The following is a 14,175-nucleotide window of genomic DNA, read 5'->3' as shown; positions in this document are numbered from 1 at the left end:
CTCTTTAAAAAGAGCAGTTGCTGGCTCAGGTTTGGAAGCAGATTTCCAAAAGCCGCTAATGTGCAGACTCCCTAAGTTTTTTAACCCACAGTTCCAATCTTGGCACGGGGAGTAATTGGAAAAGACAGGCAGACGTTTGGGTTTCCTGATCTCATTTGCGCTGGGGGAAATGGGAAACCCACAAACTTTCTCTTTGCAAACAAGGAGCTGCGGTTTCTTTTTAACTCTCTTGGGGAAATTAATGGGGAGGTTTTTTTTTTTTTTAGAAAAACGAAGCGATCAGCAAACCTAGCGCCCAAATGCCTGCGCTTGAGGAATCCTTATTACAGCAAAGGGCACTGAGGCAATCCAGAGAAGCGGGGAGGGAGAGGAGGAAGTAGCTGAAGAACAAAGTATAAGCACCATCGATTTCTATTTTTCTGCTTTGAAAGAAGCTTAAGCTAGGAAAGATCAAACTACAGGCGCAGCCATGCGTTGAGAGAGAGAGAGAGAGAGAGAGAGAGAGAGAGAGAGAGAGAGAGAGAGAGAGAGAGAGGAGGATCTGTGGGGAGATCGGCCTCTGCTTCTGCACTCCTGCTTTGCTTAACAACTTTATTCTGAACGCTGCGCCGCTTGGAGCCAAACTCCAGCAATGATGCCCAGAAAACAGCACACACAAAAATGCCATCCACACGAAATGCCCAAGGCACATGGCGAGAGGGTCTCCAGCAGACTTCCTCTTCACAGTTATCACCAGCGTGCAATCGGAAATCCTTACCAACTTCATGGTCATGTTGTTCTGTTCCCAGCGCCATAGCATCACACTCATTTTCCTCGGCCAGCGCACCCAGCCAGCAGCACCTGCCCAGAGGAGCCAGCACCCAGCCAGGCTACGCGTCCATCTCACGCGTGCTTCCAGTACCTTAACATCCCGCCGCTACAGAGAGCTTCATTCCCCTCTGTTGGGTTAAGGAAAGCCTCTCTCATCTTGACGGTGTTCTCTGCAAACTTAGCTCTCTAGTCGTGCACGGAGCTGAGCTAAGACCATGATGCATCAACTCCTCTCTCTTTCTCTTTCTCTCTCTCAAGCCAAATCAAACAACTCCTCAAATGAGCTGGAGGAGGCAGCTGGGGCTGCAGGAGTGAAAGAAGGACAAGGAAGTCTCCCTCCCCGCTCCCCCCCCTCCCCGCAACCATAAGCACTTCGCAGATTGGGCATTCCTGGTTCAATGGGCCGTTCATCGTTTCTGAAGAGAATCCCGTTTAACCCCTTCGGGGCGAGAGTTTGATCCGTGAACCGGGGAAGAATGGGAGCAGCGCGCAGAACAACGGGCCCGCATGCGAGGAGGGAGCGAGGGCAGGGCAGGCGGGGAGTTAAAACGCCCAGAATTGCTTGCTCCCTGCTTCAGCCGATTTTGCAAACGGAGCTGGCGATTTCAAGAGGTTTTGTGTTTGATTAAAGAAGAAGAAGAAACTAGGATATAAGCCATCAGCTGGAAAGGTAGCACATGCTCTAGGGTGACCTGGTGCAATGGGACTTTTATTTTCCTTTCAAATTTGGACAGGTGTACATCCAGGGGGAGCGGCACTGGATGACATTTTCTCTTTTGCAAAACTGCAAGAGGAATCCTATCTCAATCAAATCACAGAGGTGGAAAGGGAGCTCGAAGTCCAGCCCTCTGCCTCTGCAGGGAATCAGTTGTTCCAGCATCCTTGGGACATATGAAGCTACTGGATGCTATCAGACATTGATCTATGCAGCATACTCTCTCTGGCAATGGTTTTCTAGGGGGGCCATCAGGGATAGCAGTTTGGGGCAGAAGTTTGGGCCCTCTCAGCAGGATAATCAAGAGGACCCTTAAATGCAGCAGAGCAGGCTTACACATTGTGAAGCAGCCTGCCAGCCCACCCCAACCCATAGGAATGGCTGAGCTTTTCTTAGGATGGAGTGCAGGCAGAGTAGGGTTGGCGACCAGGTACACTTGCCCCAACTCTCGGAGGGCTAAGCAGGGACCAGCTGCTTTTTTTGTTCTTTATTTTAACAAGACTCCCACCCTGAGCCTCAGACAAGCTCTGTACGGGCCTGAGGATAGGTGTCTCCTGGCCAGGAACTGCTGGGGGCAGGGGAGTGTCCTTGCAGTGGGAAGAATAGAATGGTAGAATTGGAAGGGACGACAAGGGTCATCTAGTCCAACCCCTGTAAATGCAGAAATCTTTTGCGAAACATGGAGCTCGAACCTGTGACCATGAAATTAAGAGTCCCATGCTCTACTGACTGAATAAAAAAATTCCTTCCAGTAGCACCTTAAAGACCAACTAAGTTAGTTCTTGGTATGAGCTTTCGTGTGCATGCACACTTCTTGGTATCTGAAGAAGTGTGCATGCACACGAAAGCTCATACCAAGAACTAACTTAGTTGGTCTTTAAGGTGCTACTGGAAGGAATTTTTTTATTTTGACTATGGCAGACCAACACGGCTACCTATCTACTACTGGAACCATGGAAGGCACCACATTGAGCCGTATCTGAAGAAGTGTGCATGCACACGAAAGCTCATACCAAGAACTAACTTAGTTGGTCTTTAAGGTGCTACTGGAAGGAATTTTTTTATTTTGACTATGGCAGACCAACACGGCTACCTATCTTCTACTGACTGAGTTATTGCTGGTGGTTCTCCTGACAGTGATAGCACAACCCCCTCTGCTTTTTTTTTTTTTTTACATGCAAAGCAGCCTTTGTAGTAATGACAGAAATTCTGAGATAATTTGCTTCTTTTTTAATATACAAGCCCCCAATCTTGTTCCTTCTTTCAGGCAATGTTTCTTCCCACCTGCCTTCAAACAGTGTTGTTGTTTAGTTGTGTCCGACTCTTTGTGACCCCATGGACCAGAGCACACCAGGCACTCCTGTCTTCCACTGCCTCCCGCAGTTTGGTCAAACTCATGTTCGAGAACACTGTCCAACCATCTCGTCCTCTGTCATCCCCTTCTCCTTGTGCCCTCAATCTTTCCCAACATCAGGGTCTTTTCCAGGGAGTCTTCTCTTCTCATGATGTGGCCAAAGTATTGGAGCCTCAGCTTCAGGATCTGCCCTTCCTGTGAGCACTCAGGGCTGATTTCCTTAAGAATGGACAGGTTTGATCTTCTTGCAGTCTATGGGACTCTCAAGAGTCTCCTCCAGCACCACAATTCAAAAGCTGGAGGAGACTCTTGAGAGTCCCATGGACTGCAAGAAGATCAAACAGTGTAAGACAGCCTAAAGGATGCTGCCGATGAGCCAGTTAAAGTTACAACACAACCAATGGTCAAGCGGCATGCACTGCTTTCATCTGTTAAGGGCCACATATCCTTGGGGAAATGCCAGCAGCTGCATGCCAGTGGTGAGTTGAACCAAGCCCAGCAGTGGGTGGGACACCTGCTTTCTCTATTCCTTCCTTCCACCACCTTTTTCTCTCTCTTTCTGATACATGCATCTCCTTCTCTCTTCCACCCCACCCAGCCAGGCTACAGCTGTATGGACAAGTTGCTCTTGCAAGAACTGATTCCTTGCAATGGGCTTTTCTCCTTCCTCCTTCCACTGCTCCAACAGTTAGGGCTTTTCCTGTTCCTCCCCCCTTCCCCTTCTGTTATCCTCCCCACCCATATATGCACTGAAAATAAGCAGTGGGCCATGTATGGCCCATGGGTCAGCCACTCCTGCCCCAGGGGGATGCACACATCCCCATTCTTGTCAAACAGTCTTCTGGTCAGTTCAATAAGCTGTGACCAAGCATGTCCGTGCAGATGAGGATGCACATCCACATCAGATGCAGGAAGGGAATCCTTCTTCCACATGCAGATCTGCCTTGTGGATTAGGCAGCTGGGTTCAGGAAATCAGTATTGTACAGCCACCCACACTCATTAAAACATCTGCCAATATCTGAAACTGGCTTCTGTGTATGTGCAGCCATTGTAGGTACACATCTATATGCATTGTCATTGCAACACTGAACCGGGCTCCACTGAATTCACTGGGTGCACATTTTCATGGTGAATTGTCTGGATATTCATGCCCATTCAGGGCCACTATCCACTGCTCACAACTAGAGTCTGATCAGAAGAAGCTGCTATATCTAATAAAGATAAAGATATTGCCCAACTTTGGAATCCAGAGGGGTTTTTCCCCCTTATGGACCAACACAGCTACCCTTGGTTTTGAGGAGTTTGGGGTGGGTTTCTTTTTTATATTTAACATAGATTCTTCTGGGCTGGTGGTAGTGCAGTATGCAGTATAAGGTCACCATATCAGATATCCAATCAATGGAATCTAAGGAAATTAAGGATATGTCCAGCTAGCAGATTTCTATGCTTTAGCCCAGGACTAATCCAGGAGCACGCAAAGCACATTCTCTTTCTTATCCCATAACATGCTATTGTACTCTTGAAAGGATTTTCTGATCTGCTTGGCAAGCAAAACTTTTGCCAGCCTCAGAGACCAACAAAGAAGTCAAAAGGTTTCCCTGAGCTACAGTTTTAAAGCAGATGAGGACAGACACCTGCACAGTTATATCAACCTTTAAATTCATCAGGTTCATTTGGCCATTATAGAACGAGCTTTTAATTCTTTCTCAAAGGTATAAAGGACTCTTCTTCATTTGCTTTTGTGGCAGCAAAATACCTTGCACTGCAAAACCTTCTGAACTAGCCGGAGTGAGTGCCCCGCTGAAAGGTCACCTCCAGGAGGTTGGAAATCTGAGGGAGAAGGTCGCAGCCTGTTGGCGGGCTTTGGAAATTAGATGCACGATTTGCAGGGGGGGTCAAAGGCAGCTACAATGAGCCAATGACAAATGAATAGAGAAATGAATATGAGGAGAGGGGGAGAGAACCTTGGATGTGAGGCCAAAGGGATTTCTATGGGAATTACATAAGTCTTCTTAAGCACAGTGCTCACGCAAACTGCCAGGCCCTTCAGAGCTTTCCTTTTAACTGAATTTAATTTGTCCCTTCCGTGCTGCTGCTGACCCAGTGGAAGCACTACACAGCCTGCCACTTAGGATGTTGTCACCCAGCTTCCCAACTGTGCCTCAAGGAGGTTCAGGCCAGAACGTGCAGCTCAGGGAAGGATATGGAAGAAGGCTCTGGGCCATATCTGTATTTTCAGTGCTTCCCTGTGGTTTTCAGCAGCTCCTTGAACTAAATGGATGTGACCCAGGGTTGCTCTGACTTAGAGGGGAAGAATTAGAATGGCCTCCTAAACAGAAGCCAATTAAGATCCAATAGGGCCCAGCTGGCTGATCGACAATGAACCAATAAGCAGCTCTTATTTCCTCAATTATTTCACCATCCGTTCATATAGCTTGCTTGCTCTCTTGTTTTCAGTCACATGATTCCTTACCCACCTCCCTCCTGTCTTATTTTGTTTTCCTTACCGCCCCCTACTTCTGATAGCCCCAATACTCTTTCCCCCCAAACCCCTGCAATGACTGCTGTTCCCCCTCCATAGCCTTTAGAACATAGGAACATAGTAAGAGATTGCTGGACCAGGCTAGTGGCCCGTCTAGTCCAGCCTCCCGTTCTCACAGTGACCTACCAGATGCCCTAAAGCAGGCTTGGCCACACTTGGCCCTCCAGCTGTTTTGGGACTACAACTCCCATCATCCCTAGCTAACAGGACCAGTGGTCAGAGATGATGGGAATTGTAGTGCCAAAACTAAAGAGAAGCCTGCAAGCAGGACCTGAGCCCAAGAGCACTCACTCTCTTCTTGTGGTTTCCAGCAACAGGTATTCAGAGGCATTACTGTGCCCAGCTGGGGAGGCAGAGCGTAGCCATCATGGCTTGTAGTCATCAACAGCCTTATCCTCCACAAATTTCTCCTCTGTCCTCTCTGACCCCTGTCACTCCTTCCTTTGCAATGATTGTGCTGCTGCCCCTGCCTGTCTTAACAGTGTTACAGCATGACAGTTTATTGAAGTCTACCCACTTGACATTATTATGGAGGCCTGTTATGGAGACCTGATGTCAGCCCGCCCCAGAATCTCAGACAGTCCTAACATAAAATCCTTGCCAACTACCTTTGGTGCATTTTCTACTTCTGGTGACTTTGTTTGCTATATCAACTTGAATCTCTTGGAACCTGTTCAAATCTCCACTTAGCTATGAGGTTCACTGGGTCCTTTACTGTTCCTTCTTCTCCTTCTTTTTTACTTTCACTGGGTGACCTTGGGCCAGACACTATCTCTCAGCCTAACCTACCTTGCAGGGTTGTTGAGACCATAAAATGGAGGGTGAAGGATAACTATGTACACTGCTTTGAACTCCATAAAGCATGGTGAGATATAAATGGAGTAAACAATTAAATGAATATGCAAAAGGCCAAAAAGTTATTGGGGGCCCATGGTAGATAAACTGCTTTATCACTTCCACAATCATTTTCACCATTCCTTCAAAGCAGAACTTTTTCTACAATGATTTTCCAGAGATTCAATTCACAATTTCAGCTACAAGTCACCAAATGTTGGGTAATCTGTTCATGCATGGATGAACCATCCCATAACTTCTACATGTCAAACTCTAAGAATGCTCCTACAGTAACAGATTGTGACTATTATGCTGTACAATATACAAAGCATACAAGATATACAAAGTATGCTAGAACTTCCTATGATAGAAAACACAGGGACTTTGATCAGCTTAGAAACACAACAGAATGCAGTGTTACTAGAAAAAAATAAACCAGAAATCCTATTTTGTTCCCATCATTTTCTAAAATACAGCCCATTTTGGACACATTCATTTAATTGAGCTTTTTTGAACTCAAGATGTATTTTGCCTCCAGAAGAAATCCTGATAGCATTGCCAGGTGTAATTGACACTTGTTTCTTTCCCTTTTAAAATAAAAAATAAAAAAGCAGTAAGGCTTTGGAGTTTCTTTCATCCTCTTGCAGAACTTCCCTAATAAGGAGCTCCTTGAACAAAATGGAAGAGATAAGATTGGAAGTGGAGTTGGCAAAATCCTTGCTATGACCTTTTCCCTCCTCCCACAAGCAACCTTTAGATAGCTCATCCTCCAGTGCTGCGTGTTTGACTCCACAGAGACATGCGGCTCACACATTCTGCCTTAATTTAAAAGGGTAGGATGGCAAGGGTACATCCATACAATTCCTTTAAAAAATAGCATTTATCAGGATTTCACAAACCCTTTTCTTGAAACTACTGACATTTAGCAAGGAAGGATGGAGGTGGGGGTGGCCAAGGAGCTTTTTACCAGTACATGAAATGCATGTCAGACTAAAAAGCTTGTTAGCAGCCCTAATGGGATGTTAATGGGCACTTAAGCATCCCAATTAATGTGCAAAATAATGCTCTTGTTATTCATTGATGATTCTTCAATGACACAGAAAACAGGTATGAGTCCTGCATTCAGCCCCCTAATGAATATAATTCTAACTCCCAGGACACAAAGGATACTGTTGGGAAAACAAGAGGAAACAGATGTTGGGAAAATTATGAATGAATTCAGAACACATAAACATTGTCAATACATCAGTTACTAGAGGGAAAGAAAAACCCATTAACTACTTACCCATTGTGTTGCCATGAAAACTATGCATAACAACAACTGGCTAGCTAGCATTTAAGATTCATTACAATTACTTTGGCTTTTTATTTCTGAGTTCTCTAACTCAGTTACAACTATTCATTAATTAATGCATGAAGCCTACTAATAGAACACTTTGCCATTTACACTTGCTGTTTTCTTGAGTTATAACATCAGGCCTAACCAAGCCAACTCAGAAATAAGCCCTGGTAATCTCTCTCTCTCCCCCCCCCCCAGTTTGTTAGTGTTTAAAGTGCCATAAGGCTTTTTGTTGTTTTTACTGCAACAGCTACACATCTGGACTTTGTTCTGGAGTGACTTCACACATGTTTTCTGAGTCTTGTAACTGCAATTTTATTGTGGTATGAGTCTTTGTAGACAAGAGCCTGTGTCATCAGATGCAGATAAATGCCAGGTTACGAAAGCTACTGCCTATAAAGCAAAATGTTTTTGCATGGGATTTTCTGATGGAAGTTTTCCGGAGAATAATGAATAAGATCACAGTGACAATTACTGATGCGATTGAAAATATAAAACTCTTCCCTCTACAGCAGAATCTATGGCCGAATCTTTTCAAAATAAAGATGTTTCCATCAGGATTTCCGATTTACTGTATATGCTGAATTGTATTTTTATTTTATCTATTCATAGAACTTGTTAGTTGCTTTATCCTGCCCAGGGCAGCCTAAAGCAACTTACAACCAATTAAACAGACAGACAAAACCCCTCACATTAGAACCTGGGAGGGGGTGTTGTTGTTGTTGTCGCTGTTGTTTAGTCGGGTCCGACTCTTCATGACCCCATGGACCAGAGCACACCAGGCACACCTATCTTCCACTGCCTCCCACAGTTTCCTGCCTACTTCCAAAAGGCCACAGATAGTTAAAGGCCAAAGGCTAGTTATAGAGGGAAGTTTTTGCCTGGCAGCTGAAGATATTTAACAATGGCAACAGGAAAGCCTCCCTGGAGAGCGTTCGTTCCACAAATGGGGAGCCACCGCAGAAAAGGTCCTTTTACATGTTGCCACTCTCTGGACCTCCCATGGATCCATACCCCTTAGAGAAAAGATACAAATCTATCTATCTATCTATCTATCTATCTATCTATCTATCTATCATCTATCTATCTATCATCTATTTATTTATTTCATATATATTTTTAATGTTGCTTGACTGTAAGGGAAAAACTTCAAAGCAGTTTACAAAACAGATAAAACAATAAAATGATCACTATGAAATTTACAACCATAATTTAAAACATAGGAAAGTTAAAACTGCAACAGAATTAGCTGAAACAAATTAAACTTCATACAAACACCTGGGTAGACTTGTCTAAATAAGGTTTTCAGCCTCCGCCAAAAAGAATACTGTGAGGGTGCCCACCTGAGATCAATAGGCAAGGAGTTCCAAAGTATCAATGCTACCACACTAAACCATTGAGTTCTTACAGATGCAGTGCTTAAGACACTAATATTTGTATTTTAATGCACTACATGCATATTAAGCCAATGGGCCAATTTTATTCTTGTTATTTTTCTGTTGGTTGCTATTTGTTCTTTGTGAAACATCTTGGTATTTCTTTAAGCTAACAGCAATAACAATGGACAGAATTCAATGTAGTCCTAAGTGGAGGATGCATACATGGAACAAGGTCTGCTCATGTGACTGGGTATTCCTCCTTCTCATCACCCTGTTCACCCCCTAAATCTGTAATGGGGTTTCTTCCAAGCAGATTTAGGGAGTGCAGGGGATGAAGGGTGAGGAGGGGGGAAGTCCCATTGTGAAGGTGAAATTCCCTCCCTACACTTGGTCCCTCCAACGACTTTCTGGCATCAACTAAAGACATACCTGTTTACTCAGGTTTTGGGGTGATAAAAATGATAAAGACCCTCAGATTGCATGATGGAAATGGTTTGGACTGATATATATGATATTTAATTTTTACATGTTTTGATTTTCGTTAACTGCTTGCATTTTATGTGATTGTGCTGTATACCAGCCTAAGTTCCCAGGGCAGAAAAGGCAGTCTAGAAATAAAATAAAACAACACAGCACATGACCCTCAACAAAATCTGTATGACAGAGAAAAAAGCTTAACTGATGACATGCATTCTTTATTTCTCTTGCAGAAGAGGACAAGTGGTGCTTGCTAATCCTTTTCAGGAAGTTGAAAAATCTCTCTTGGTTTCCCTAATAGTGCTTCCTGGATCAATATGCCCAGAAGCAATGACTGAAGAAGATATAATTGATCATGTTGATTTCGAGGGGTGGGTAAGTAAGTCTTGCCACCTGCTTTAGAGGGACACACAGGAACACATCTGAGGATGGATTTTACATGCAATAAAATTGAGATCAATGCAAATAAATTATTTATCAAATTATTTATCATTTGCAGAAGCATTAGGAAATGTCTTTGAACAACATTTTAAACTGTAACAATGAACATTAATTTGCAGGGTGTTTTGAAGCAAGAAGTAGGGTGGATAAAATGAAATGAAAGTCCAACTCATTTTTATTTTTTTACAGGCCAAGAATCTAACATACATCCCTTGTATAACTAAGTAAGAGATGAGATTGTCTGAAATCTTGGCAAGTTTGAGTGCAAATGTTGTAGGGAACATAAGCTGTGACAAGAAAGCAGCTGTGGAAATGGATGCCCTTGTATATTGACAAAGCTTCTGTGGCTGCTTCATCAGCCCTTGAAAACCAAAGGCCACTTCTAATGAGTCAACAGTATTCCACATTTGCTTTTATGTTCCATCATGACTGCATCAGATTGTGTTGCTTTGATGGATTTACAGCCCTGTCCATTTAATTTTGGCTGTTTATTACAGCATTATCTTTGAAAGCATTCAGGGTTTCCCTGCAGCAGTGACTCACCAGATTTACTGAGGCTTATCATTCAATGATCCCTGGGATGACATCAGCATCCCCAAAGCTGGACAGTTCCACTCACTTCAAAGATTTTCTCCCTTGCTCTTCTCCCACCACCTCCCATGCTCAGAGAGATTACTCAGAGTAGCTGCTAAATGACAGTGTATTATTCACATAGTTTTCTCTATAGTTTGGAGCAGCTCTTCATGGAGCTTCATATTTATCCCATCCCAAATCATAATGAGGCTAAAACTCCAAGAGGAGCACAAAAAGTTCTGGTTTGGAGAGATTTAATCTATACACATTCTAATAAAGCAGCTGCCTCAAAATACCTGGGTGTATGGAGAATATAAATGGGACTGAGATTTCAGTTGGCGCATGAGAAGTTTAAGTGCCAAACTGAAGAGTGGGGGGCGGGTGGCATATCATCTGATTGTCTTGCAGCTTTGCAGTACTGTCAGGATCTGGTTTGGGTCAGCAAGCTCTGATGGAGGAAGAGGTAGAAGAAGCAGAAGAGGGCTGAATTGTGGGAACCTGGGTTGGAGGAGGGTGGGGCCTCCCCTTTCCATCCCAACTTCATTTGGAAGGGGAAACAGGGATGCCCACTATCCCCTTTGATCTTCCTGGAGATAGGAGAACCTCAATGGAGGCTGGGGAGGGATTTGATCAGCTAAGGAGGAGGCTGAGCAGGAGATGGCAGTGACTGAGCAGGAGGGTACAGTCTTGTCACCTAGAACAGCATCCACCCAACCCAACGAAGAACATGTTTGCAATCTCAATATTCCTACACATGAGTGTAGCTGGCGGGGCAGCTCCCCCCAATCCACAAAAATTATTGAAAAGCATTGAAAGTACTTAAATAACTGAGGTTCTGTCCCTCTAGCAGAAACCTTTGGCTACCCCTTACAAAAATCCTGGCTATGCCCATGTTCCCAGAAAATGAGCGAGTCTTATGAAGGAGTATGCCATGCCTTGTCTTTAAAAGCTTGATTGGAGGGATGGAGAAACTCATTGGGACATCTTCACTACCTCTATCCAGTTATGAACTTCTTGCCCTACTCCTGAACTTCTGAACTGTGACTCCTGTGAACTGTGTCTGCTGCTGAGTCTGTACGGTTACCTGCCTGAAATAATATCTCTCTCTTATTTAGCAGTAAAAGTCTCTGACTGTGCATGTTGGGTGGAGGCCAGATCATTCATATCTTTTTGACAATTATTTCATGATTTATAGCCTCATTTATTACAATGTGATTTAAGTGCAACTATCTCTCTCTGGATTTGGACCTTTTTGCAAAAAGCCCTTGATATAATTAACAAAGTGAAAAATGCTTTAAAAGAAAAAGAAAGTTTTGTATTCTATGGCTCTGATCCAAAGAGTTTCCTGCATGAGTGGAAAACACTTCCTGCTTGTATAATGGTGAGTTACTGATTCCACTGATTTTCTTGTCTAGTGGGACTCCCTCTCTGTGTGCTACTTCCTACACCATTCTGGATGGTTTCCTGAGTACCAGGAGCTGCTTTTCAGTTTGGGCACATGAAGATGCAGGGCCAGGAATTCACCTGTTTCTCGATGAATTCGAGCCAAAGTAATTAAGCAAAATCATCTCTCTCTCTCTTTCTTATTATGATCTAGACAGTTTTAGAAAGGATTATTATGATTTACCTGTTGGGTGGGGTTCGCTTTATTTATGCACAACTTTTATCAGGATTCTTTCAGAAGTCAGCATTGCAACTTCCTGCTTACATTTGATGAAATGAAATATTACTTTGTTGGATACAGAGCTTTCAGAGATGCCTTCCATGAATTATCTCCAAATGTCACTGACAGACCTCTATGGAGAGAGAGACAGTGCAATGAACTCTGCTTATTCCCATTTCTGCTCAGGTTAGACCATTTAATTTTGAAAACTGGTTGCAACCTCATTAGCCTGATTTTTAAAAACCCAAAACCCAACAACCTTGAGTTAAAATAGTCTTGAAAGAAATATTATTTCCCCCTTTCTGAAACAATTTGTTCAATTACCCGATTATCACCTCCTCTTCATTTTCCTTTACTTTGATTATATTCTGACATGGTGAAGCAATTAAGTCCTGGCAAGACTGGAGAGGTTTTAGGTTACAGTGTTAAAGCAGTTTCAAACTGTATAAGCTGCCCATGACCTTCCGAGAAGAAACTTTACACATAGAAGCCTACCTCTGAAATAATGATTTAGAATGAAACTAACAGGAAAAATGACCGGAATGTTTTCAGCGGGCAAAGTGAGGTGTGGTCAAGCAGGGCAGCCAACACAGACCTGCTCAAAGATCATTGCACTGGAGACGGAAGTTGCAGGATGCAGACTGAAGCATGGCATGGTTTCTATCCAAAAACAGCAAGCAAAACTGAAATAGCTTATCTTTTATAGAAAGGGCACACTGCGCACTGTCTGTATATCTAGTCTTGAACATATTTTAACTTTTAATATTTAGTAGTCTAAAGTAGTAGCCCAAGAAAGGATTACATAAAGCTGGTACATGCAGGCTAGATTTCCTAGGTGCCTTTAATGCTTGCTTAGGGTGGAGAATTTTGGCAGGCACATCTTCTCATCTAACTGATCTTTAAGAACATTCCCTTTTTTCTGGGAATACATTACAGCAGGACTTTGGGGGGTGGGTTCTCTTCTGATTGCAACATCCCCTTGCTGCATGAAGAGTTAGTTGGGAACCTACAGGGGACTTTATGTGAAGTAGCTCCACTTTGACTAGGATGTTGGGTAATCACACAAAACTGCCTGGGTGTAGAAAGAGAACACTTTGGATCCCTGCCATTGGTTAAGGTAAGTTTCTACAAGGTAGTTCCAGCATGGGAGAGTGTAGCTCTAAAGACTGCACCAAAAAGAAAATTCCTTGCAAAAATTCCCAAAGCAGCACTCTGGTAGTAAATGACAAAGTGGGGTAAATTTTCCTGCAGTTCTTAAAGGTATGTACTACAATACTCTACAAGTCATGATCTAGGAACTTTAATTGAGTGTAGGTGGTGGGGGAGCTATTCACTGATACTTGAGAATGTCAATGAATTCAGATGTCTGATGGGAGTCTCCACCCCCATCGTGCACACTGAGGTCCAGCTCTTAGGACCTTCTGGCAGTTCCCTCAATGTGAGAAGTGAGGTTACAGGGAACCAGGTAGAGGGCCTTCTTGGACGTGGCGCCTCCCCTGTGAAACGTCCTCCCATCAGATGGCAAGGAAATAAACCACTTTTAGAAGAGACCTGGAGGCAGCCATGTATCGGGAAATATTTAAAGTCTGATGTATTACAATTCTTTATATATGCTGTAAGCTACACAGAGTGGCTAGGGAAACTTCTTCTTCTTCTTCTTCTACTACTACTACTACTATTAAATGTTACAACATTTGATCCCCATATTACTTTGACTATAACATCTGTCAGCAACCTCTACTATAAATGTTTGTTTTGCAATTGCTACAAAGGATGTATTTCTTATAATATCAAACACATTTTAATAACTGTTCTAATTCCAATTATGCATGAACAGATCTTTCCCCCCTTCTTTTTCCGTCTCTAAAATTTCTCTGTCTCAAATAAAATCTTGACGACTTCCCCACCCCTCCATTAACCTGGTGCACCCTGGATTTTGCTTGTGGCCAGACCCATGGATCACAATGTTTAAAGCTCGAGGGATGTTGAAATATAAACTAGACACAAACATCTGTTAGGAAGTGAAAGGGCTATTTCAGGCTGCCCT

General features: G+C 43.4%; 1 protein-coding gene across 8 annotated transcripts in view; it reads right to left on the bottom strand.

The window, feature by feature from the left end:
- Window positions 1-14,175, bottom strand: part of NAV2 (neuron navigator 2) — a 535,542-nt gene that overhangs the window by 226,863 nt on the left and 294,504 nt on the right. The window contains exon 1 of one of the 8 annotated variants that reach the window (XM_081213979.1): window positions 758-889. The exons of the other annotated variants lie outside the window; for them this stretch is intronic. Within the exon in view, the coding sequence (XP_081070105.1) occupies window positions 758-808 (51 nt within the window). The 5' untranslated portion in view covers window positions 809-889. Of the gene's footprint in view, window positions 1-757; window positions 890-14,175 lie in introns of those variants that run through there. 8 annotated transcript variants of the gene reach the window in all.

The sequence above is a fragment of the Podarcis bocagei genome, assembly GCF_964188305.1.
Source record: "Podarcis bocagei genome assembly, chromosome: 1".
NCBI lineage: Eukaryota > Metazoa > Chordata > Lepidosauria > Squamata > Lacertidae > Podarcis > Podarcis bocagei.
This window is presented reverse-complemented; position numbering and strand designations above follow the sequence as displayed.